A 27,430-nucleotide genomic window follows, 5' to 3' on the forward strand; every position below is an offset into this window, starting at 1 on the left:
TTTTTTTCTTGGGCATTCAAAAAATAATTTTCACTTCAGACTTAATTTAGATGTAGTCTTGCAGTTGGAAAGCATTGTGTAGGCAAATTCTGATAGTGCAGACTAATAAAATGTATGAATCAGTACTGATTACTGTTTTCATTTATGTCAAATGCAATATGTAAATCAGGAGGCTTGTCAGTTTTAAAAAATAAATAACAGAACTGTCTGGTTCAAGTGCACAGAACTGTTTATCCAAGTGTCTCCTTTTGCATCCTGAGTTATTACGTTTATTTTGATGTGTAGATAACCAGTTTTTGCCTCTTGCCAAGCAAGGGAGTATGAGTTAATTTCACAGGCAATGAGCTTTGCCTGAAAACAGTCTGTAACTATTTGTGACTGAATTTTTGTAGACTGAGGTTAATCCTACAATGCCAATATGAAAGGAAAAAAAATCTAATGTTTCTTCAGGACTTCTTTTAATAGATAAATGGGAATAGTTCTTTTGTTTTCTCCTGTTGTGGCTTCTAAAACATTTTTCTCATTGTAAACATATAATTTAAAGCCTATCACACATAATTGATAGGCCGAGACTGAGACATTAATTTGCAGTAGGTTCTGATACTAGCAATAGTACAGATAACTTCCCAGTCTTGGTTATGCTGTTTGAGAAACCTAAGTAGCAAGCATATTTTAAATCTCTGCCACATGAGGGCAGCATTGAAATTAATATCTTTTAATAGACTGGATGCAAGTGAAATAAAAGATCTACAACTTTTTTTCTTTAATTAAAACCAAAACAGCAAGTGACAAAAAAATGTGGTAAAGTGCTATCATAGGTTTAAAATAACACAGCTAAAATTATGGTATGTGGGTGTGAAATACATAAAATTATATGGGTCTTGAAAAGGTGTTTTACTAATTTCCTAGGTGTTGTCTTCTGTACACAGTTTGTTTCACATGGTCAGATTGTTTCTGTGATTAAGAGCTGAAGAACACAGACATGTTATGTGTCATTTGATATGTATTATATTAGACAAAAGTCGTAACTTACTCTGTAACCATAGGTGAATGACATGAATTTTCATTTAAATTGTTGAAGCCTCTTAAAATGTGAGTAAAATAAGCTTTATCTTAGTGAGAAATCGAGCCTAGCATGTGTAAAGTCTTGTCTTACAGTCTCTGAGACAGAAATGTGATATGTTCCTGTGTTGGTAGAAAGTTTGCAATGAACTGAAGCACAAAGTTGACAATATTATTTCTATCGTGCTCTTGACTGGTGAATTCCTAATAGACTAGTTTGGTTTTCTCATTCAGATTAATATGGCTAGTAAGTGCCTGAAGAGTCCCATGTATATCCAAGAACATTTGGTTTTAAAATACAAATTAATCCAGCTCACAGCTCAATGAGTAAAGAAGCTTCCTGTAGTCAGATGGGTTGGTATTCCTTGCTGGAAAAACTACTGTCTGTGGTTGGTTGGTTGGTTGGTTTGTTTTAACAGAAAAATGTCTCTGGGTCCAAATTTCTTCTTTATGCAATATCTGAGGTCCATTCTATCTGATTAATCTTTTATAATGACTGCTATCATGGTGATTATTTTTTCATCTGCTATTTATTTCTGGAAGATTGTCAGGCAAAATTTATAGTAATTCTTGATAATTCTTGTCTTAACAGATCCAGAGGAATATGTTAAAGTGCTGTGATTATACGGTTCTTTCTATAGTGTTAGCAATTAATATAAAATTTGTGGGTTTGGTTTTTTTTGTTATATTAGGATGGACGGTTGAAGCCTGGAGATCAACTTGTATCCATAAACAAAGAGTCCATGATTGGTGTTTCCTATGAAGAGGCGAAAAGTATAATCAACAGAACAAAGCTGAGGTATCTGTTACTGTCAAACAGGTAGCCCTTCAAAATGGTCTATTATATGGTATTTATGACCAGATTAATGCAAAATGTCATTCATGTACTTCAAGGAAATGCAGGGGATATTAATTTTTTTGAAATATCCAATTGCAGTATTGTTTCACAGAAAAAAGACTCAAATGCACCTTTTAGACCCATGAAATTATGATACTTTCCTTCCTTTCAAAAGAGAAAAACAAAACTCCAAATCACAGTATTTGCCTTTTCTAATGATGGGGAATAGAACATCCTTTTAGAAAAATAATTAAAGAAAATCACACACAGTGTTTGGGAAAAATCTAATTTTTGCAAGAGTAACTTATGAACAGTATAGTATATAATATGTTGAAACTTTTTTAAATTTTAATTTTAGGTGTGAAAGCTTTTGGGAGATAGCTTTTATTAGACAAAAAAATATTCCCAGCTATTCAGAGAATCTGCAACGTCCTTCCAGCTTCTTAACGTGTTCTGTAGCTTATGGGGAGCAACAGGCTGCAGTATTTAGTTCTCTTGCATCTCCTTATGGGAAGCTCGTTTCAACATTCACTCCAAATGCTGTGAGTATACTTATTATGCCTCCAGTTGAGCAAATGGCTGTTTTTCCTAATTTTACTGGAATTTCAGTATAGGGTTATTTTAATCCAGTTTCCATTCTAGTAAGAAAATGACTGGCTCTTTTTCCTGCACAATATTAATTCTCTGGAATATCAAGACTTCTCCAGAAAACATGTTGTATAACAGTAAACCATACTGATAAGAGGAATATTAGTTAACTTGTGGTAAGAAAACAAATCAAATAAACTAAGCATTAACCGTGTTCTTAGACACAAAGTTCTCCTTACTGTTTCTCTAAGGAGTGAAGTTTCAGAATGAGATAGATATATATATATAGTTCTATATTTCAGAGATAAGTACTCTCTGGTTACTACATATGTGTGAGTACAGTACAATCTCACAAGTTACACTTCCTCCATGATGCTAAGATTTTTGCTTAAAAATCAGAGTCCTAGAAGAATGTAGGTTTTTTCCCCTTTCAGCTAAGCAACAGTTGCTGTTTTAATTCATGCAGCTCACCACTAATGCAAAGAAGCAACGTCGGCCATAAGAGGGAAGACTTTTTAACTATTATTTCAATTTTTAAAAAATAATTTTCGATTTGCCACATTTTTAAAACTAAACGAAGTATTCCCTTTCAAAAGGGAAGAATAAAAGGTTCTATGTCAAACACAAAGTCAAAACAGGTGATTCTCAATTGTTCTTACATTTGTACTTAAAATTCTTGCTCATTTCTCTTTCCTGTTAGAGAGATAAACATTGACACATGTTGCCGAGAGAGATGTGATATCTTAATCTGTGATGATATTCAAAACCTAACAAAGGTTTTCATAAGGCCGTGATCTAAGTTTCTGAATGGCATTCCTTCTCACCACCCCCCCCCCCCCTACGCCTTCCAGTTTCTCCTAGGCTTGTTTTAATCTATCTAGCCCTATTTGACCCCCTGGTCTTCCTTCCTCTCCCTCTCTTTTACATTAATGTATATTTCTAGTTAGGCGCTTCTGATCTACTTTAGAAATGGTATTTCATTACTTTTGATTTTCTTTCATAGATGGAAACCGGAGTCAAGATGGGAGAGCAACCTCCAATTACTTCCCTAGACAGCAGTCCTGCTGATCTGTCTGCCACTGGTAAATGCTGATTTAATTTCCTGCCACCCTTTTTTTCTTCCATAACTGTCATACAGAAAATAGTACATAGTGAGACTCAGTAGTCTTTTAAAAAAGGAATATTGCACTATTTTTGTATTACTAAATAAAGGACTGAGATCAATGGGTTGTTTAGTAGCTTCTGTCAGATGTAACTTACATTGTCTTTAACAAGCACCTGAAACCAAACAAAATGAGTGATCACAACATTTGCTCTACAGCAGTAATGATAATAGGCTCAGTAGAAACCAGATAATGAAGACTCACATATAGATCAAGATTAGGTTGCCATAGAAACTGTGCTTTCTTGATTTGATGAAATTCTGTGGATATATACTGCTTGCACTTTTTTTTTTTTTAAATCAGGGCAACATATTGGAAGGATAGAAATAACATGCAGACCAGTTTTTCAATTAACAACAAATAGAATATATATATGTGTATATTTATAATTGAGAGTCATGACATTCAAACAAAGACAATAGTCACTTTCATATCTCTAAATCATATCTCTAAATACATATTTTGAAAACAACACTAAGGAAAATTAGAGATTGTGGAATTTGGTCAGAATCAAATCTGAACTGAAAAATTGTAAACCCTTTGGGAAACAAATATGCATTGTATTTACAAATAGTGAAAATGTAGTAGTCTGACATAATAATGAGACTCAGTTGATACAGTAGTCTAACTGATTCCATTCTCTATTTCTATATGAAGACCTGAACTATATTCTTTTTCTTCAGGCAATAGTAAGTAAGCATAACCTGAGCTTTTCATCTTGATGTCTAATATACTGAGAAGAGGAAGGACAAACATAGAGGATCTGATTCATTCTAGATGTCATTCCACTGATGTTATTTAAATTGTACCTGCATTTATTTTGGCCCATATTAGATATCCTGATTTTAAATTAAACAGTCTCCATATTGCAAATCTGACCAGTTGGCTTCCTTCCCTGAAGGGTGAGCTGACTGAATATGAACTTTTGAAAGTGGAAATGTAGTATTGAATACACCTGGAGTTTAATGATCACACAGTTTTTTCATATTGATCATGAAAAACACCACAACTAAATCAAAGGAACAAGACAAAAGGCTATTTTTTAATATATTCAGAACATAAGACTCTCGGTTAATATAATGCAATACACAGGAGATTCATTGGCGTTTAAAGAGACCAAGAAGGCCACGATTTCTTGACATATCTGAATAATGTAGCTAGTCGAGTGGTAAGCAGACATACTTTCAGCTCCAGTTTGTGCTGTTTCTTGTCTTTTTCATTTTAGTCTTATTTATTAACACATCCTTAGTCAAAGCTGCCAGTTCCCTCATGCTGCCCTTTTTCAAGGATAACCTTTAATAGATAACGTTGAAAAATTAAAGGAGCTCTTAGATTTTTTTTTTAATGCTGTTAAGAAAAATCATAATTTTGAGGAATTCTTGCACAAACTCATATACAAGGCTTTTCATTCTGAGTTGAAAGGAAGTGTGCCAATTCAGCTGAGGTTCTAGCCCACTGTCTTCAGAATTTAATATAGCATGTGAGAGGTGTTAGTGTCAGAGATTTTCAAGATGTTTTGGTTTATGCTTTTGGCATATAAAGAGAATGTAAATTACTTTGAGCTTGGAAACAGATATGCTGTGAAACTAAAAAAAAAAAAAAAAATTCTATGCAATTCCTTCTGTTCCTTTAGAGAGAATCTCAAACTGCAAAATCCTTTAGTTTTCAAATGCTGGTTTTGGTTTCAGTACCTCTCTAGTCTATTAATGAAGTAATGAATTAAGAACTAAATTATGTTTATAAATAATGAATGCAAAAAAATATTCCATTTTCTTCTGCAAAGAACAAATCAATTAATTAGTTCAATTTACATACATTTAAAATCCAAATAAATTGTTAACTGCTCGTTTTGCCCACTGTCTGTGATCAAAGGCTTCCACAGGTAGCTGCTTTTTATGCTGTATCCACCAGTGTCTCTGAAACATGACAAAGCTGTGACTGCATTTCCCAAGTTCCATTAAAATGAAGCAAAAAAAATTCTGCAATCTTGCATATGGACTGTTTAGTACTGTTAGCTGCTTTCCCTTTCCTCAGCTCATTTGTTTGTCTATGTTGGAAATAAAATATATGTACTATAAAGTTATTAATGCAGCTGGCTAAAATGATGCAAACTGGTATTTCTGACTGTAAGGACTGGAGAGGAGGGGATGATGGCTTAATGGATGGTAGTTCTTGGGAAAGAGCTTTTCCCCAGGAAAAATTACCAAGGAGCCTGCTGGAATTCAGTCTGAGCTACCTCCACACAGCCCTTAGTTCACAGCAGGTCATTCCTTCTCTTTGCACAATATTTTCCAGATCACTAGATATGCTTTAGGGAACTGTTGATTATGCTGAGGGTGTGTCTTGAAGGTCTTTCTCAGAATTCACAAGTGTGTTTCCCCTTCTGTTTCCACAGTAACTGTGTATCTCTGAAAGAAGAGAAAATACCACAAGTATAAGCCATATGCTTGATGGATCACTCAAAGTTATTCCTGGTTTCTGCTACTTGTCACTTTTTGATGTGAAAAAGTCGTTTTTAAGTGATTGATACCCATAATTTTTGTTTATTACAATTATGTCTTTTTTTAAAAAAAGTCGATCTAAATATTATTTGTGGCAAGCGGGTATTTAGCTGGCATCCATTTGATGAGCAGAGCTTCAGAACAAATTTTTGAAAGCAATAGTTACAACTACATCGTTATTTAATTTTAATTTTTTTCATAGTTATTGCCCCCAGCCAGAATGATGATTATGAGCTGCAAAGGAGGAACTCTTCTATTCATCTCAGAGCAGAAAAGCTGGAGAGGGTAAATACTTGCAATCTTTTAAAGTTTTCATTTCTCCCTCTTCATGATGCATGTAAGACATCTGGAGAATATTTCTAGGCTGACAAACTTTAAGGTATAAAATATACACCAAATCTTCTATTCAGATAGTTCTTTCAGGTTGCAGGCCAATATTTCATTTTATACATTGGGCAAATTACTGGTTTTGTTAATCTAATTACTGATTAACTCCCCTGTGAATCTGAACATCCCTCAGGATTTTTAAGGCAGTTATTGAGGACAAAGGGTTTTGCTTATTACACTCATCTGTATTCAAGGTTAAATAATATCCGAACATCTCTCAATTAGAAGGAAAAGTCACTGAGTGTCTCTGGAATAAAAGTGTTGTCAGTGAGAGTGTACTGTGATACAAAGGCTCTTTGAAGTATAGCTTCTTAATTACTCCCCCATGTCCCTGCAGTTATTATCCCTAGTCCTTTCTCTTTTTTTCTCCAAAATAAGTTTTCTCCTTCCAGGCATTGAATTATCTTGGGATTCAGCCCACAGATGAACAGCAGCAAGTCCTAAAGCAGCAACTTCAGAAAGACTCTAAAGGAACAGTGTCTTTGGGAGGTAATAATTTGTTAATTACCATGGAAAATAATTAAATGTAGGAATATAGAAACGATAGATAATAACCATTAATATATTTCCTATCGGTACTGGGTTGCTACTGCAAATAAATGATACCTTGAGGCAAGAGCCTTATTCTACTGTATAAATTAAGATTGGAATTCTGAAATAAGTAATTGCAAAGGAAATCACAAATTTATCTAATTAAGAGAAGCCTTGAGAAAGTCCTGATTTTGTGCTCACAAATTCCTAAATTTTTACCTTGACAATAGGGTACTGTAATTGTTCCAAAAGTTACTTGGGAGAGTACTGATGGTTAAAGAGACTTCTTGAAGCAACTAAACCGATGGATTATTTAACTTGTTTAGTTTGTGAGAAGCAGGAACATTTCAAGTATTGCACGTAGAAAGAGATTTGGATGGACACCGTCATGATTCTTCTTCCAGCTAATCACAATTCTGATGGGAATGAGTTGCTTCTGTTGGTTATGACAATTCTGGTAGGCGACACTAACAATTCAAGAATATTTCTTATAAACTGAGAGACAGATGATAGTTCTGATGCTAAAAGTGATGGAAATTTCATTTTTCCTAAGGTTTATGAAAAACAGTATCAAACACTGGTATATGAAAAAATAATTTCTTGTGCTTAACCATCCAAAAAGACACTGGATTTTTCAAGTACCTTATCAAGAAAGATCCTGGATCTTCTATCAGATTTTATGTGGTATAAACAAACTGACCTTTATATTTCTACTTTTCTGTAATATTGTAGGAGAATTTTTTTTTATATACATTCAAAATGAAACGGTAATCCAAGCCATGTTGATTGAGAATGCTGTAGTGTTTGTATTTAAAACTTTCAACTTGGTCAACATCAGTTTTACCAGGTCTCTATCAGGGATTTAAAGAACCTGCAAAGGAAACCTGCAAAGCTGTGGGCTAGCATGAAATTTTTTCTTTTTCCTCCAGAGACACTGTGTCTTCTCTAGTAAGGTCAGTTCTTTGGGAGGGGCAGGTGTATAACAGGTGTGCAGATTTCTTTTAATTTTTCACAGGGGTCTGCCAAAGGTTGAGCATCTCTAACCAGGTACTTTAAAGGAGAACTTCACCTTTTGTGTTCATTTCTCTTTCACAAATTGATTCAGGGATATTTCATCCCAAGACCTGTTTTGAACATTTTTATTCTTACCAGCTTTAACAAATGTTTCTGTTTAGAGAGTTGTGTCTGATTTTCATATTTTCCTTTAGAAAGCTTATGGAGAGCGGATGCAGCATTTATAAAAGAGTAGCCATACATTGTGATACTAGTAGTTGTGTTGCATCTAGTGATACTGCTACTAAACTGAACTTGGGACCTACAGCAACAAAATCTAAACTGTTTTTTAGATTTCGTTGAAGTTTCAAAGAATCTGCTCTCTATGCAAGTGAATGCAACTGATGATGGCCAAGAATCTGTAACATTTGGGGTCAATGAAATTGCCGGTTTACTGGATTCACAGGTAAAATATTTGCCTGTACAGTGTTTAGCTGTTGGGAGGAGATTACTGGAGAGCTTATTATATGTAAGATTACTCCAGATCCTGGGCAGATGTTTAGAAGAGGTCCATATCATGGTGTTCTTGGAGATAACCTAGTTTCTGGGAAGCTTTTTAAAGCAACCTACTTTGCAGACAGCAATTCACGTAATTATGTTGTGATTTGTTGGAATTATGGACAACAGGGATTTACTGAGGTTTCTTAATGGAATACATACTGCTACTACCTGTGTGAGTGATAAACAATTACTGGGCCCAGTGATTTGAACTACTGCGACAGTGGAAATTACTTGATTAGAGAGGTGACTTTAAGAAAGCATTTGCAGCATAGAAATATCAAAATTAAAGTATGTATTATTTAAAATATTGAACAAAACAGGGGCTGTTAGTGTTGTGTTCTTGGTACTTTAAAAAATATTTCTATTAATCCTTTTTAATAGGAAAAATAATTGTTCCTTTGGAAGTTAAGTTGGTCAGAATTTTCTTAAATATTTTCAGTATTTTCAGAGCTTTAATGTATTTTAAAGACTATCCTCTCATTTTATTGACCTATATATTTTATAAGACCTTAAGATAAGATGTTAAAGATTATGGAAGATTATGGAGTTAGCGATACATTCTAACCTTATGTATTTAAATATACACAGTTTGTAACCTGTGATTCTTTGGATGATGACATGGAAAGACTTAAGAAAGAAAGAAATAAGGCTTTAAAAGAAATTAGTAAATTAAAGGTAATACTTAATTTTTATTTGCTTTAAATTATTCAAGAGACTAATTTATTTTTGAATGTATATATTAATTTACTGTTTTTCTTTTGAATTTTTTGTTCATTTTTTGATGAATAAATGAAAAGGCAGAAGAAAGAGCCCTAATTACATTTGAAGATTGTATGCTTACAATATATTTCTGGAGACAGTAAATATTATTTGTTATACTGAATACTAATGCATTTAATATGATTCACAGAGAAATGAGACTAAGCAGACATTTCACAAAAGTGAATTTGGAGAAGTGACTGATTTGCATGGCAATTTTATTTAGAAATGTGTGATCCTACTAACTGCAGTGTCTGAGCATATGCTAATATGCTAATATCCTCAGAACTGGAGGATAAATTAATCTGTTTTTAGAATTAATACATACTTTCGCAGACATTGCAACATACATAAGACCTAAAACAGCAAATATGTTGTTTCTTAATACCCTGGGTTACATCCATGGTCCTGTCCTCCTGAATTTCTTTTTTGACAAGCCAAAAGGTAAAAAATTCTGGTTCTGTATTCTCGTATAACTGTTCGTATAACATTATTCTCTGTATAACTCATGTTCTTGGGCAGGACTGGAAAATTGATCCCATGATACAGGCAATTCTACAAATTGCCTTCTGGTCCAAAATAAATTTTTCTTGCTATAGATTACTAAAACATTGAGTTGACCTACCCAAAGATCTGTTCTTCATTCTGTGCATGAAGATTTTTCTGCTGAAAACTTCTTCTGAGAGAACCCAGTTTACACTGAACATCGAAGCAGTGAATACTTATGACTCCCTAAAGATGTTGAAAACTGGCAATAATCAATCTACAAATGTCTCATTTCTTATACTCTTCCAATCTACAGTCCAATACTTGATACTGAGTGAAAAATACACTTGGTCTGACTCAGTATGAGAATCTTTATGCTTTTATAGCACTTTTTTCTTTTTTTTTTTAAAAAAAAACTTCATTAGAACTTTTAAACTTCATAAAGTGGTGTACCTACAGGCTTCTGGTATCAGTAGGTGAGTGAAAGAATGTCAAATATACAATGTTGAAAATAACTTAACATGAATATTAGGTTGTACAGCAACCTCTTAAAGCCACAAAAATGTCTTTATTCTGCTCATTTGTTAGCTGGCTAGGTAACAAGATATTTAAAATGTGTATTTTTCTTATAGTTCAGTAAAAAATGTGTATTTTTCTTATAGTTCAGTAAATAATCCTCAGATGCTGAAGAAACTTAAACAGTATCAATGAACTCTCTGGAAAACTAGTTTTTAGAGATTAAAATTTGGGTTTGTCACAGGTTTTATAAGAACTGTTGATTATTTATTACTCCCACCACAACTTTTTAAAATATGTGTGTTTCTGATGATACAATATCATTAATTGACATATGTCGTGGCCTAGAAACGTAGTTGTACAGAAGGCAGTAAGTGCATTGATAGAAGTTAAGTATTGCTACCAGTAGTTCTGAAAGAGCTCACTGGGTCTTAGGAATAAAAACTCTTTCAGACCTAATAATTAATTCATCTTTTTTGGTTGGTTGGTTTATAAACAGGAAAAATTGTCTGAATCTGTGAATTTACAGAAACAGTTGACAGAGGAGCTACAAATAGTCAAGCAAGTATGTTGAAGTTTCTTAAAAATATAATTATTCTTTTTTTTTTTTCCTCACTTTTTTGTGGGAGGGAGAAGGGAGCACTTCTTTCTTGTATAGGCTATACTTTCACACTGATTTCAACGGAAAGTGTTTGTCTTGTTACTACAAAGCTTTTGATTAGAAGTTGAAAATATCGATCCTTAAATTTTTAGAGCAATAATAGTTCTCTGCTGTTGAATTGAGGCATGAACCGAAAGACAAGCTCAACTGGGTAAGTTAGATAATAACGTACCTTTCTGGTCTTAAGTGTTCTTGAAGTTACTTTGCTGCTCTTAAGCAACAGTGTGCCTAATCTACAGTGCTAACATTAACTACTTTATATGTCAGCCAGAGTTTTAAGTATGAAAAGACAGATGCACTTGACAATTCTACCTGATACTTACCAGGAAAACAAATGGTAATGTTTTGTGAGGAATGGTTTGTTTCTATTTCCATATCTATCCATAATTATGAGAGAAGAAATCAGTTTCATACAAAATTTAGCCTTCTTATGTCTCTTAAAGGAAATTTCCAATTATATGTGTCATGTAATTTGTAGCCTGATTCAAAACCAAGTATCTTTCCTTTTTCCTGTTTCTACTGAACATCACCCTGTCAGCTCTTTTCCTATGAGCTGGCTGCTTTTTTTCTCTCCTGTACGGCCACACATATTCCTTGTACGTTTGTCATGGCTATCTCTTCCATCAGATGTCATATGTAAAAATGCAAGATACAGTTTAAAGATCATTCTTTGTACTGTTATATTAAGATTAGTTTTATGGTTTTGTTCATAAACGTAGATTTGTGCAGGACCTTCATTATCAACTTTTATTCCTTGAACATAAGAGAACTGCTTGAAAGCTTTTGCCATTAATATTGTGATGTTGCTCTCTGTACACTGTGGGACAGCAGGGAAATAGATTGGATTCTTTTTAAATAAAATTTAACTGGAGGTATGTTTCAGCAGTGCACCTCATGTTTCCATTTGCTACTGGGTGTTCAGGCTGTTCCTCTAGACTAGAGCAGGTGTTCGGTCTATCAGTCTAGACTAAAGATAGTACAAAGCACAAACCCAAAAATGCAAACAGTATGGACATCAGGTCCTCAGCATCGAGTGTTTCAATTCACAGACCTGCTCTTACTGGGATCTTACGGATCAAAGATGGTTTAAGATGGTCTAAGTGGCAGCAACGGCCATTTTCTACCACACGAGGTCCTCGTACTTTTATTTTTCTCTGAAGTACTGTCATGTGATGGTGAAGGTCAGTTTTGTGGTACAAACCTCTAGGGCATAAATACTCTGATTTTCTAGTAAGAGTTTTAAGTAACTGCTGTTGAAAAGGTTCCATATAGTGAAATGAAAGATAATTAATAAATTATATGTAATTACAGCACCGTGACACCTATTTTAGGGGATACAAGCAGGCTTTTAATGGAAATTTTAGTTATGTTTATACTTGGTGCATTTTCAAGTGTTTTATATATATCTGCAATTCAGAACCAATGTTGATGCTGAGATTCATGGTGATACGAAGTTTAAAAAAAATAGGCTACTTAGAGTACAGGTTGCCATTTAACTTATGATGATACATGCCTGCTTGAGCTGAAGTTGGTGAAGTGAATTAATGAGTACATTATTGAGCCCTAATGGCCTGATTAAAAGTATGTGCTTAAGGTCTTCTGAATTTGATACAAGTTAAACATTTTCTTAAAATCACTGCTTTCCTTAACAAGATTTTAAATGAGGATATAGGCTACCAGTCATATACTGCAGTATCTTTTGTGGTATTTATATTGTCTACTAATTGCGAATCCAAAAGATTACAGCTTAATTGGGACAGACATACAAATATTCTGGTTAATGAACATGTTTTGTTAGTACTGAGTCATTAAACAGTGCTTGAATCAGTAGCTAACAGGATAAACAGACTCTTAAGTTTAGAAATATTGCTAAATTTGAAATGAGGTAGTAATTATTTTCTCATATTGGTCTATGAAAATTGAAATACTTTATTTGATATATTTTTACTTTGAGATTGTGATACAGCACTATGTTTGAGTCTTCCCTGAAATCATATCAAAGTTCAAACTGGCACAGAACATAGAAAGGCATTTTTGAGTAGCTGAAGTCTTGTCGACACCATGAATATGAAATCTGTAGTGATGTCTTCTATCTTCCTGGATCAGTTTGACTGTATTCTGTCTGCCTGGAAGTCCTGGGTCATACCAACCTGCATGATCTCTTGTTTACCAGAGCTTTTTTATGCAGTTATTGTCAGCTGAAGTGCTTCAGCTGAACATGGTAAATGTGAAGGGTTGTAAAGATAGGATGCTGTTTGTGGTATCCCATACTGTGCTGGACTTGTATTTCATAGGGTTAAGATTTGCAATTCTATGCTTATGTTTCCTAAGGGGAAAATAGGTGCTTTGAAGACTAGAACTTGAATGGCTGCTATTTTGGAAGCAGTATATAATTTGGTTCACCCTGCCTGAAAAAAGTATTGGGTTTGTTTTTATTTCGTTAGCTTTTTTATTTTAATGCATAGTGAAGATATTCAAAATTCTTTTAAAGGAGGTATTCAGCATACAATTTTTATAAAGTTAATGAATAAACATAATTGAATTGTAACTACAATTTTTTGTGTAGTTTAAAAGAATACCTTTGTTCCAGTGTTTGTGGTGGCTGGAATATTACTCAGATAAAACCTCCTGACACTTGAATTTATCCAAGGAAGAAATAGTACCTGGCTTTGAAAGAAACCTGTACCTTGAAATTGATTCTGTAAGGATTCCATTTCTCTCCTCCAGCTTTCAGTTTCTTATTTGTTGTAGTGGCTTCATACCAGATTAGGACAAATAGTCCCATCAGGCATTTACAGAGATGAAATATTAGCAGCTGCAGATTCCATTTCTGTTGCGTCTTCTTTCATATGAGCAGTTGAATGGGACAAGAGAAAATGTTGTGCTGAAGCATGCTGTAATCCATCTGTTCTTCACTGGTGGGGGCCTCTTACCTGCATAACTAAGAGAACCCACCATGTTGCCGCAGTGCCAGCTTCCAGTAACTGTAGAACTGGGAAACCTGATGGTATCATTTCCCTTTGCCTCCCTGCTCTAGCAAACAGCTCTGGTTTGTCAGAAAATTTTGCTAATACAGTTGTAGTATGGATAATCGTTTCATTATAATGTAAGAATCCATTGTTCGTTAATTATTCCTTTAGGTCTTTCGCTGTTGAAATCTGGTCATACTTAGTCTGCTGTTACAGAGAAATTAATATTCAACAGTTGGGTTTCTGAAAAAACAGTGGAGGAGTAAAGGCAATTTTGGATTATAAGAGATTATAAACCTTTATCTCGAGGTCTTATTTCAAAATGAAGAAACTTCATTTGCATTATAGCAACTTTCCCATGACTTTTCTGATGTCAGTTTATTTAAATAATTCCTATGAGGGCATTTTTAAGATGCCACCCTTTGTCAAGGCCTCTGTGTTCATTTATATTAGTCAAACTTAACATCAGAGCATCTTTTCAGTTTTGTCTCCAAGAGTCTTTTTCCCACCTCCAGCCTGTTACTGAAGGCTACCTTTGGTACTGAAGGCTACCAAATCATCCTCTGCATCAGCAGGGCCCAGCTTTTCTTGCTATTGAGTCACATTGTTTCTTAGAGTGGCAAGAAAATGCCCTCTACAAAGGCACCAATTTTGATCTCTATGTCTGTAGATTCATAACTTCTTAGAAGCCCCTGTGTTCTCTCAATTGTTTCTAGGAAAAAGAGCAGCTTTCAGGAAGGGTGGATTGTTCTGGTGATCTTTCACTGAGTGCTCTCAGTAATGGTCCTTTGCACTGCTTCTAGTGCTGTGCAGACAGACAACTGTAAAACTAGCCAAATAACATAAAGATATGTAGCAATAAGATTTTGAGTAGTCTGTGTTTCCAGGTGGAGATGATCATCATGTGGAATAGGCTTATCTAATGCTTTGTGCTTCCAAAAGAAAAAAAAAAAAAATCATTATACTTGCTGTCAAATTAAAGGTTATTTAAATGTATCTCTTATCACTTGTGTTCCTATAACAGAAACCTCTAAACTATATAGCACCACTCTCATCTGTATTCACTAATGATGTTTCTGTTTGCGACATGTGTTTTATTTTCTGAGACCAGAATGTCCCTGGCAATCATCCAAATTGGTATTATATTGCAAAACCATTGTAAATATGAGGAAGATGATGTCCTATATATATGTCATTGAGATTAGTTTACGTCTGGCCTGAAATGAATCTATATTGTTTATTAAGACTAACAGTGTACAGGTTAAAAGTAATCTGAAACTGTGATTGGTAGGTCATTTTACAGAAAAAACTGTTATAACAAAGTATAGGAAAACTTGACTTGAATATTGATTGCACAGAACAAATGCTTCTAAGTTAGGAAATAATAGAATTAAATATGTTTTTGTAATCTTAACTGACCTCCCCAGACATTTGTATTTGACATCTGTTAAATATTATATGACATTTCTTTCACAAAAATAGGAAGATTTTGTCATTTAGGTTTTTCAGAAACAGTGCTTTCAAGCCTAGTTTCTAGAAAGTTATTTCCTACTTATTATAGATTCATAGTGTGTTTGTCCTCTACCCCTACCTGCTTCCCCTCTAGTTCCATTCCTAACCTTTTAGCTATATAGCTATAAGGGGTAGACTAGGAATAGGATATTCATCTAAGTATCCTCAGATGAGAAATTTCTATCTCTGTAAATCTGTATATTTAAAGCTCATAACTTTAATGATTCAGAAAAGTCATATAAAGTGACACAGATTAATAAAGATTAACTTCCAGAGATTAATAAAAAGCAAAGGGGAAAGATGGCTTACTGGTTTTGGTGCCAGTGAGCCTGTACATCTACATTTTTTATGAGCAGTTTGTTTTTTCCTAGTGTAAGTTCATCCGTTGTCCTTTAATTTGACTTTCTAAACTTACAAATCAAAGGTAACTTGAATTAATATTCAGTAGTAAAATGAAGTGAGCAATATCCTTCTCAAAATCAGGTTTTTTACAACATTTAGGGCTTTCTTTAGCTGAATTAAAAGCTAACAGTTCCTATTTTCCAGTTTTCCGCACATTAATTATATATAAATTTTATATAACACTTTTCTGTGATAATACAGGATAACGATGTAAGAACAGAAACGGCAGAAAAATTAAAACCAGCACTTATTTTAAGAAGTATGGACTGAATACTTGCATTAGAAGTCCATCTACAGGATGGGCAAACTCTGAATTGCGTGTAAATTCAGGCAATAATATAATGAAATAACATCTCATTAAAGTACTTTTTTAGTATGGAAGTGATGGGACAGATTAACAGCATCAGGTCCATTTCTGTAAAACTCTCCATTCAATTACAGTAATCACAGAATTTATTATTTAATTTATTAGGAAAATTCTCTCTCTCTGTAAATACCTGTTCTTTCTTTGCACATCGTACCCTTAAAAATTAGCAATTGAACCATCTAACCATAAATACTAAAAGGTAGCCCTAATGACAACTGCAATACTTTTGAGCTAAAGCTGTACTTCTTTGTTAGCTGGAGTTGTAACTTTTCAATTAAATTCTATCATCTATAGGAAGCCAAGGCAGCTGTAGAAGAGACGAGAGCTCTGCGAAGTAGGATTCATCTTGCAGAAGCTGCACAAAGACAGGCTCGTGGAATGGAGATGGACTATGAAGAAGTAATTCGCCTATTAGAAGCTGAAATTGTAGAGCTGAAGGCTCAGCTCACTGATCATTCTGGCCAAAATAAAGTAAGCAAAGCAGTCGCCTGTCGTAGTTACCATGGTTTCCTTGCTGTTGTCATGTATCTTGTTTTCATTTTCTTTTCATCTGCTTTTCTAAAGTAGGTCACTGTTTGTCTTGTATTATTCAATAACTGGAGTGATGCATAGTGAAGGGGGTGATGTGAAGTGCATGAGTCTTCCTTTATCCAGATATCTTTGGGCTGGAAAAACAGGAGCTAGAAGCATATGTGGGTCAGAGGTCAAAATGGCACATCTGAGGCATTAAAGCATGGAAATAGTTTTTGGACTGCAGATACCTTGTCTTTAAAGGCTATATGTATATTTGTATGCCTATGTATTGCTGTAAAAATGGCCTTCATATTTATGTTTCTGTTAGGCAAATAATAGCAATATAAAGTCCAGTCCCGATCTTAAGTAAATTTAGATGTAATCAAGATAATCATTTAAATGCTACAAACAGTATCCTGCCCAAAAAATTTTTTTATTGAGCCTTCTATTTTAAAACCGCTTCCTATCCAGTGAGGCATTTCAAAACATGCTAAGGAATAAAATATTTGAGGCATTTTTAAATTTTTCCCCATAATTGCTGATCCATTTTCTACACACAGTTTGAACTAGTGCAAGCAGGTTGGCATTTGTGTATTTGTCTTATTTTTCTTATGAAAAATGGATGTGCATATGACTTGACAAAGAAAACTACTGAAATATTGCCTTATTTCATCATAAGAATTATTTCAATATTATAAGATATTAAAAGGTAAAAACGAGCTCTATGGTATATAAGCTTGTAAAGAAGCAACATAGCAAGTATGTGCAGCTCCCAAGGAGGGATTTCCCTCATCTAATTGTGAGTGTGTGAGATAAGACAAATCTCACCCTAGAAGTTCTTCTTTCTAAACATTGGGGTGAGATGCCCCATCTTTTATGTCAGGTATTTTTGTAGCACTGTTTGTTTTCTAGGACTTGAATAAATACCAACATTTTAAGAAATTCAGAGCATGTGGGTTGCTTTCTTAAAAGAGTTGTTTCTGAGATGCTAGCTTGAATTTCTCTAATTCTGAGTGAGCACTCAGATATCTGAGTTGAGATTTGATTCTCTGCATTTCTTATTCGAAAGAAGCAGTATCAAGGAGGTACCAACTCTATAGTACATTCCTTTTAGTATAAAAGAGTGAGGTCTCTCTGAGGGCTTACCAGCTCCTCCTCCAGTAGCGGACAGTGAGATTACCAAATTTAGGTGTTATAATCAACAGGGTCTTTGACATTCAGAGTGCTCATGATTCTGCAGCTTCGTACAGCGTATACAAACAAGGGTGTGTACTCATTTGCGTGATGTAAAGGTAATAAGTGGGGTTTTGTGGGGTTTTTGTAAGTTTTATAGTAGGTAGTGGGCTTTCAGAAAAGATCACCTAGGGTGACGTAAAAGTTTATTTTTAACGATAATGATATCATAATCTAATGGGGCTCACATTCTCTGTAGCTGCAGTACAGAGGGATGCATAACACTGATCAATAGGTTATACAAGTGCATGTAGAGAAATCCTAGGGGGTAATTTTCTCTAACATATGCCATAATTACTCTGGCCAAAGGATGTGCAGATGCAAACTAGTGGACTGAGTTTGTTCACATACTGGCTATTTATGCCACCCTGCTGACAGCTGCTGTCACCATCAGGTTGGTATTTTTGATCCATTCATGAATCAGTTCAAACTCTCTTAAGTTTCAGCCCTACAACTGTTGTTAGCTGTCAGCTTCAGTTTATATCATTTGCTAAAATCTCTTGCAGTTTGGGGGCTGATTTACTAACAGTTTGGGCATACCTGCCTCAGGAACTGCTATGTTTTTCAGAAATGTAGAAAAGACTGTTAAACATTTCAGACATCCATTTCAATTCACACCATCTCTCTATGTGAGCCATGGGAGAAAACGATTAGAATAAAAGCCTTCAAATATCTTTCCCAGGATAACATCCAAGACTTGAGAAAGAGAGTTACAGTGCTTGACTGCCAACTGCGGAAATCGGAATCAGTCAGGAAGACTTTTGAGGTGGCTACTGAAAAATTGCTACAATTTGTAGAGGTAACTTTGCCTTTCATTTCTAGCAATATTTTATTTGGAAAAGTTTTGTGATGATGTTTCCGAAGAATAAACATGGTAAACTGACTATCAGCTAGTTTGCAGAGATCCTTTCATTGCTAGAAATAAAGATGGTGCATGTGTAGGAATTTCCTTAATCTTTATGTTTTGCTACGCACTAAACAAATGAAACATCAGATCATTTCTTTCACCTAATTTTTCAAACTCATACCAATTTCTGTGAAATTTGCTAGAAGAAAAAGGCAGCAAAAGTAACGTTTGATAATATTTTGAAATGTTATGAAACAAAAAAAGTCATGTTGTTGTATTCATTTCATTTAAAGGGGTTATAATATTTAAGTTTTTTACTTTTACACTTCTAGCGGGGAGAGACTAGAATCTAATTACAAATCAGATCCCCCACACCTAAATAGAACAATAAATTATAAGCTATTAACTTTTTGACTATGTCACTTTATAAACTGTTAACTTCTTGACTGTGACCAACAGGTTGTGCATGAAATACTTTCAGATAACTCTACTTCCTCGAGAGTTTTAAGGTAATGAAATGGCATAGTTACATTGAAATGGCAATATTAATATTGAAAAACTCTACTACTGTTTCAAAGTCTCCAAAAACTGTCTTGTAGCTATTTTTTCCTATAGTTTTTGCTGTGTGTTTCTGAGTGTCATTTTATTGGAAGAGAGGGAATGGCAAGAATTATAAATTAGGCTTTCAGGATACAGCTTCATTAAAAACCTCATAATTAAATTAAAACAGTTAGTAATTACATGGCTATAGTTGTCTGGATGTTTCCATAAAGTAATTATAATGTGCTAAGGATTAGTTAAAATTGCAAGGAACCTTAGCAGTGGGTTATAATTTTTAAAATTATTTTTTCAATTCGCCCAAGACATTTTGCATCATCATTATTCCAGTAGCATATAAATAAATTGATAATGTGTATATCCATTTAAGTTCTATTACTTTTCTTGTTTAAAAAGGTACCTAGGAATATTCAACAAGATTTAGAGTGGCCTTTGGTCCTTAAGAATAGCAGCATGATTGTGCCTATACATTCCAGCTAGTGCTCCATTAATATTTATGTGAAAGTTGTTTGGTCTCTGTCCTGCCATCTTTTATGTTGCATGTTTCATAAAGTTCAGAGACTTTATTTTAGTAAAGGGATTGAAGTATAAAAAACAAAGCTAAGGTAACCAACTGACTCACTAACAGCGTAGAAGGTAAGAACTGGGTCTCTTAAAGCAGTGTCCCTTCTTAAATGCTAATATGAAAATTACTTTGAAATAAGTTACTTTCCTGACACCCACTGAGTTCTTGACATCAGATTTTGAGACATGAGTGTTGTTTGAATTGGACTTTCCTAATACCTTTATTGTACAGAGCTGCTTCTGAGGCAAACATCAGTTTGGTAGTATGAATCTTTTTTGTTTATAGAATGAGACAAAAATCAATCTAGAAACACAAGTTTACTTTATTACAAGTAACCATTTATTTTATAATCTTACAAATAAACGCTATTTTTTGTTCTTTCAGTGACAGAAGAACACTGTCTACTAAAGCACTGCTTGCACGGTTGGGAAGGATTGGACCTACGGTCACAACAGCTCTTGCAGCCGAAGCCAGAGACCTTGCCAAGTCTGTCCGTGCCATTTTGGAAGTAGACTGTGAGTGAGTGTGTGCATCTTTGTGTGCGTGCCTGCGTGTATACACATGCATAAACACTTGCTTTCTTCCATCACTGTTGTGACGGTAGCATCTTGCTCGCTAATTGAGAGTAGCATGTTTCACTCGTCACCATGGGTTCTTTGTTTTTCCAAATGTGGAAAAAGTTTCCTGAGAAGAGGTTCTGTTTGGATTGGGTTAGGACTGTGGTATAGGTAAGGGGTGAGGAGTCAAATGGGTATAGGAGTAACAACCTTATTTAAGGAAATTGGGTATCTTGTCTAATTCACTTAAGGTTGTGGAATAAGTAACGGTGAGACTTTTATAGAAAATATATAGAGTAAGCAAAGAACAAAAAAGTGAATTAAATAAATCTTTGTAACAGTGTTTTGAATTATAATGAAGTCACAGAATATGTTTGGATCGTAGATATTCTTCCAGCAAAATGTATCGGGTTTTTCCTTATGTTCTTTCTGATAGCATGTATGTTGTTTTGTTAATTGTCAGTTGAAAATTTCTTCTGTTTATATTAAGCCAAAGGGAGTTTTGTTCCTCTTTTACTAGCTTTTAATAAGAATACGATGGTTTAATAAATCAAGAAAATATTTATTCTTCTGAGGTTTAACCTGGGAGTAGGCAAACATTTCTGAAAAGACTTAGTAATTCAGAGGTATACAATACATTTCTACCCATTTTAGAAGGGTTGACTGAGCAAGTGATAAGTTCTATGCAAGCTGAAATTAGTTGCCTGTTACAGAGTGCAGTAAAGCCAAGGGATGGTACTGGAGACTTCAGTGATTTGCTGCCACAGGGCAGATCATTTAGAGTTCTCTTGCTTGATTCAATTTTTCTTTTTACTCTTGTTCGTCTGTTTCCCTTGCCTTTTGCACAGTCTCTTTACTTTTGGGTTCAACAGGCTTTTACCTAACAAAGACCTTATGAAAGTTAAACTGGAAGGGTAATATTAAAAAGTTGTTTTGGTTCTGTTAATATCATTCATCAGTCTTCCAAAACCAATATACCCAGGACTTTCTATAGTTCAAGGGCATCTCGATCTAAACATTAGGAGGCAGAAGGCAAAGTTAGCATCACATGGGATTCTAGAGACTTGGGTTTCCTTGTCTCAAAAGAAATCACCGGAAATATTTCCATTGGTCTTGGTGGGCTTTAAACAAAAGCAGTGCATGTGGTCTAGTCAACAGGATTTTGGAATATAAGCTTTAGTAACTCAGTATTTTAAACCACACAGATATAGATCCGTCTTCCAAGATGCAAAAGATGCATCAGAACAAGATTTCTCCAAATTTTTAGGAAATCAAAGAATTATTGTTAAGGACTTTTAAATGTGAGTTTTGAAGTCAGGAAATGCCCTGGAGGAAAGAAATCTTTTTAAAATCTGGTATCAGTTCTTTACCAAAGAAGATAGATATTTTTATTTAGGATTGGTTGTGAACTGGTGGAGTAAGTAATTCACAGACCAGAGGACAGTGCAGCTTCAGTGTCAGTTCAGTATGCACCTTCATCAAACTATAATGAAAATATAGTTATTCCAGAGTACATTTCTTCCTGGAAAACTTAAAGCAGAAAATTAATGCCAGAATGAGGAATAGGAAAATTTCCAGAATCATGTAAAACTAGCAGAATTTCCTGACTGTAATGCTCTATTTTCATACTGGAATGTTTACAAAATGTTATTCTGCTGAATTTACATGAACATGTATCAAAATGTCTTAATGAAGACTTTATTTCTGTAGGGAGTGAATATAGCCCGCAGTTTCATTTGGAGATATGTGTATATCCTCAGGTCATTAACAGAAATCTGTTACAATTAGTAAAAAATATACTAGTTCATGAGCAGTTACTGTAATAAACCACATGCAGTTGGGAAGCTAAGAAACAACTGTGGCTTATTATATGATTTCCAGTTCAGATCATGGAACTGGTAGTATATTTTGATTGTATTTACCTATAGTTTAGCAGACATGTCAGTTTTAATTCAGTTTAGATGGATTGATTTGCAAATATAAAACAAATGCCCTGACACATTATAGGAATTACGGTTGACAGTAATCATTGTATCAGAGATCTGAATATCCTTTTTACATTTTTGGGGAATTAATTTAGAAAGGGACTGAATAAATATGTTTGAGGAAATGTTTCAAGATATGAAAAATGTCTTCTTTGACATTATTTATGCAATGCTTATTTATTATATCACTCTATGGAGAAGAAAGCAAAATGAGATTATTAAAAAATTGTTCAGAAGCATCCAGAATATTAGAATTAGATTTACTGGTAAAAGTGAAAAGAGTGGCCAAGAGAGGAGGTAATTGGTTTTCCACCACTAACAGTGGTAGAGTTCTGTCACATAGACTTATTTGAAATGGTGCAAGGAAAACTTTTAGTTCTAAAAGGCAACTGAATTCCAGCATGTGGTTGTGTCAAACATAATAAGTAGGATACATGTTAGAAAGCTCTGGAGCCACAGCAGGGATCCATTTTATGAACCTGAGAGCTAAAAATAGCTCTGCAGAGAAGGATTTCAAGATTGAACGTCATCCTTCTGAGTTCATTCTGTTTTGAAGAGTATTACAGATAGATTTGGACTCTGACGAGCTTGTGTATGAGATTAAAGCTTTAAACCTCTCTCACTTTCTCTCTCTCTCTCTCAAAAAAAAGAAATAGTAGTTAAGGCAGAGTAACTATTTAATAGCATTCTGTCTGCAGTCCTCTATGCCAGATTCTCACAAAGTGTTTCCCATGTGGTCTTCAATTTTCTTGCAGATACGCTGTCATAAAAAGGGGGCTGTCATGTATGTAGCATTTCATAAATAGCATTAAAAAGTTTAATAGACATTACATTGCAGACTGAATGTTTTCCTTTTTTCTGGAAAGATGTCCGTGACGTAATAATTTGTTAATGAATTCTTAGAGAATTGGAGTTAATATTTTTGAGATTGCTAAGTGGATAAAAATGTATAGCCGGGGAACCATTATGATATGTTTTACCTTCTAAACAGAACTTCTTTTTCATTATTTTCTTCATTTTGTACAACATGAAGTAAAGGAGCCCTAACCAAAATACCTTTTTGAGTCATTTACAGTGCACGTGAAACAAAGTCCAGGTGCAAAGACAAGGTTGTGGAATGTTCTTCCAAAAGAAAACTCCTTCCCTTGTTAAAGATCATCCTTGACAACCAGGTCAAAATGACATATTTATGAATTAGCCACACAAACTGTCCTCTTCCTTGATAATGGCATGACATTTTTGCCTGAGGGAAGAGGTTTAAAGAAGTTCAGTGTATTCCTGAAAATCTCCAAGTGCATATTGTCTTGTGATAATGCTGCAGATCAGTTTTCAGCTTTGTAGGTTGAATGTCAGTTATGTGAAGTCAATTTGGCGATTCTTCAAGTGAGGACTCTGTTTAAAAAAAACCACAACTCATTTTCAGTGTTTACTACTACAGGATCCTCAAGATCCAGAAATGCAAATAAGAAGTAATAAACAGAATAATCAAGCTCATCCCTTGAAAGATTCATCCTTCATCTTCTTGAAAGACTGTAAGCTATTTTTAGAAACTAAGTCTTGAGAGGCCTTTCTGCTTTGTAGACTAGAAGCATCTCCTGAAGACATAAAATTACTTTCATCATACAAAGGATAATAATGCCTCAGTGAAAGAACTGTAGCATTTAAAAGTAGTTGCTGGCTGCACTTAGTAGACCATATGGTGCAAATCACGCTAAAAAGAATTGAGAAAGCATTTTCTTCTTTTCTATCACAAAATTAGAAAAGAAATACACTTGGTACTGGTAATGGCCAAAATCTGATTAACCCTGGAACATACTTATCTCTTCATAAAATAGCAGGCAATCGGCATTTTGAAATGTGCACTAGCATAATGCAGCTTTCAAGTATTTTGACTGCTAATTTCCTCACACTGCCTCTGAAATTTCTATCCAAAAATACAGTCTTGCTCTTGTTGATATAATCCCAGTGATCAGTATCCATTAAGGACTGTGAAGCCTGTTTCTCTGCTCAGCAGGTACTCAAGCAGTGCATCTTGAACTGGTTTTTCCCATCACGTCCCTCTAATCTGTTGTCAGCCTGTGATCCGGCACACGGCAATCATGCTGACGTTTACTAAAATTATCTCCAAATCAATATAGCTTCTAAAATCCTACTTATCTTATTGATATTGATCTTGCTAGTCACAGTAGTCACTATACATTTGATTATGAAGATCATATGGGCAGAAGTTTAGTTTCCCAGTTTTTATATTCATTTTGCTTGTATGCTGACTGTCTATAAAAAGAAGGCAATGGAAATTGCTGGTGGTCAGTGTCCATTAGTGCTTGTTCCCTTGATAGTTAAATTGCTTTTGATTTTTAGACCGCAGACAAAGTCTTACATCCCAGTCATTAAAAGCTAAAATATGGAATCTATGTCTTTCTTCAGTTTATTTTTCTTTAACTGTATTATGGTCAATTGCCAAAACTATTCTGTATTCAGCAAAGTGTTAGCTGTCTGTTCCTATTCTTTTGACAGTGTGGGTGGAACAAAGTTATAAGGTGAAGTAGCAAGTCTTCACAAGTAACAATTTTGCTATTTTGAGAAGAGCTAATGGTGTTAAGTATTCATATTTCTTGTATTTATTTGTTGCAGCCCTGGCGTGTTTGTTTATTACGACAGAATTAATGCCATAGACATGATTGCTAATTTGTTCTTGAAATTAAAGATACAACAGTGCTATAATTTTGTACAGATAATTGGCAGTAGTTCATCAGGAGAGTTCTGAAAAAGTTGACGTTTAAGCGTAGGCTGTTCCGCCCCCCCTTTTTGGTTTATGTCTGTACATCAAAATCCAGATGTAATTGTAACGTGGGTAGGCATACCCTGGCTAACTTGACTTTTGTTAATCAGGCTAGTGATAATAAAAATGCATTTGCAGGGGCTGAATATCAAAATACAAGTCTTCTGTTGACCCCAAGAATATTGTCTGATTGCTAGCATTTGTTGAAACTCATGCTGCTATGTCTTTTTATATTTTTGGTACCAGAAAGAGAACATTATTTCCTGCAGGATCATCTGTGTGGGGACAATTCTACCTTGTGAGGATAGCATACCTTCAATATTCTTCAGCTAATAAACTAGAACTATACCATTTACTGGAAGAGCTGCTTGGGAAGGAGCAGCATAATGATAACTGAAGAGATAACTCTGTGTATTCATTGTTCTGGCAAGGCCATAAATATTTCAGTGAATTACTGAAATCAGAAATAGAAGAGACCTATTAAATTATACAATGTATATCCTGAACACATCTGTTCAGCTCCCTTTTTTAATAGTTTGTGACTAGAAAAAGAATTAAATCTTAAAATCAGTGATGTATGCTTTAAACATGAAGAGGTTATGTTTGTCAGTTAAACATTTTCTGAGACAGTACTTCCATTAGAAAAATAATAATTTGGTGTCATTAAAATGTATTATTCCTTTGAAACTTTGAACAGAAGAGGTGAGTTCTCCCCAAAGAGAATTTACCAACTGTTCTATCCAGTGGAAAATTTCAGTTTTGCTAGTCCCTGAAGTTTGAAGATTTTTTCCCCAAAACGAAATGCTTAATGCAAGGGTGATTTCATTTTTGTAGAAAGAAGTAATATTAAGTTATTAAATGAACTTTTTACTGTTGAATCTTTTCTGAGTTTACATTTTTAAAAAAAAAAAAAAAATAAATCCCAGAATCACATTGGTAATTTTGGAATATGACCTGGTCATCAGTGGCTCCTTCTACTTACAGAATCATGCTGAATTTGGAGCTCATGGGGACTGCTGTCTTCTGCCACAGAACACTGGCACTGTGTTCCTCATGTAGTGTCATGGCATTATACCAAACGTTGTCAACTTCTCAAGAACAGTGCTCCAAAATCCATTTTTCCTTACATAAGAGCAGGAATTCCGTGTGCCTGTAGCATGTCTTCCTGGCCTCCACTGGGTTCTGAAGGCGACATCAGACATAAAACCTCTTCCTTATGTAGCTGAAGCATCTCCTAGTTTGTCTTGAATTTGGAATTTAGTTATATCTTGTTTGCTCAGTCTAATTTTGTAAAGACAAGGTAGAGCAAGACAGGAGCTTCATGCTGCTGCTGAATGCATCACTTCTTTCAGTCTCTGTGGGGCAGTGGTTTTCTGGTTTCCAGCTCTGCTCAATGGAAAACTTTCTAGGCAGTAGGAGCAGTTGTCTTCCAGTTCAACGTGTGCTCTGGACTGTAGATCCCTGCTATCAGCCACACACTGTGGGTGAGTGACACTGCAGAAACAGCGGCTACTACACAAACCCATAGTTTTTCCAAAAATGAAACTTAAGGTAGCAAGAAATTGTAACATTATTTTTGATTAAATTGCAGAGTACCCGTATTTCTTTACTGGTCTGAAAAGTTTGATAGTGCAACACAGGAATATAGTTTAGGAGTTGAAATAAAGGTTAGTAATTTTCCTTTTACATCTCCAGTGATGTAAACTGAGAATAACCCTTGACTTAATTTTAATTGTTCCAAAACATAACATCAAGCGCACATGAGATGAGAAGTGGATCCCTTTTGCCCTGTAATATAGACATTTTTGCCTCGTTCTGAAAATGAGAATGTTTCATTAAAAAATAGATAGCTTATCAGCAACTCTTTAGATACACTGCAAATCAGGTCACAAGGAGAAACCCAAAGGTGAACAACTTAGAAAAATTAAAATTCAAAGTTGCGTAACAGGCAAAATCCTCAGAAAAAAATCCAAGCATATTTAATACAATTTTACAAGGACACAGTCTAGAATTTAAAAGCTTATTCTACGTAACTGTTGACTGCAGCAAGACTTTGAATTTTCTGCAAATCATTTAAATTTCCGATTTTGCCTG

General features: G+C 34.6%; 1 protein-coding gene across 5 annotated transcripts in view; it reads left to right on the top strand.

The window, feature by feature from the left end:
- The window catches only part of STXBP4 (syntaxin binding protein 4), a 73,961-nt gene that overhangs the window by 15,859 nt on the left and 30,672 nt on the right, over positions 1 to 27,430 (top strand). For 4 of the 5 annotated variants that reach the window (XM_074921876.1, XM_074921877.1, XM_074921875.1 and 1 more), the window contains 12 exons: positions 1,755 to 1,861; positions 2,259 to 2,442; positions 3,492 to 3,570; positions 6,355 to 6,437; positions 6,932 to 7,028; positions 8,417 to 8,529; positions 9,213 to 9,299; positions 10,885 to 10,950; positions 16,591 to 16,767; positions 18,725 to 18,841; positions 19,349 to 19,398; positions 20,397 to 20,527. In XM_074921876.1, the coding sequence (XP_074777977.1) occupies positions 1,755 to 1,861; positions 2,259 to 2,442; positions 3,492 to 3,570; positions 6,355 to 6,437; positions 6,932 to 7,028; positions 8,417 to 8,529; positions 9,213 to 9,299; positions 10,885 to 10,950; positions 16,591 to 16,767; positions 18,725 to 18,841; positions 19,349 to 19,398; positions 20,397 to 20,527 (1,291 nt within the window). The remainder of the gene's footprint in view (positions 1 to 1,754; positions 1,862 to 2,258; positions 2,443 to 3,491; positions 3,571 to 6,354; positions 6,438 to 6,931; positions 7,029 to 8,416; positions 8,530 to 9,212; positions 9,300 to 10,884; positions 10,951 to 16,590; positions 16,768 to 18,724; positions 18,842 to 19,348; positions 19,399 to 20,396; positions 20,528 to 27,430) is intronic. The other variant, XM_074921879.1, reaches the window with a different exon arrangement.

Source organism: Athene noctua, chromosome 18 (genome assembly GCF_965140245.1).
Source record: "Athene noctua chromosome 18, bAthNoc1.hap1.1, whole genome shotgun sequence".
Lineage (NCBI taxonomy): Eukaryota > Metazoa > Chordata > Aves > Strigiformes > Strigidae > Athene > Athene noctua.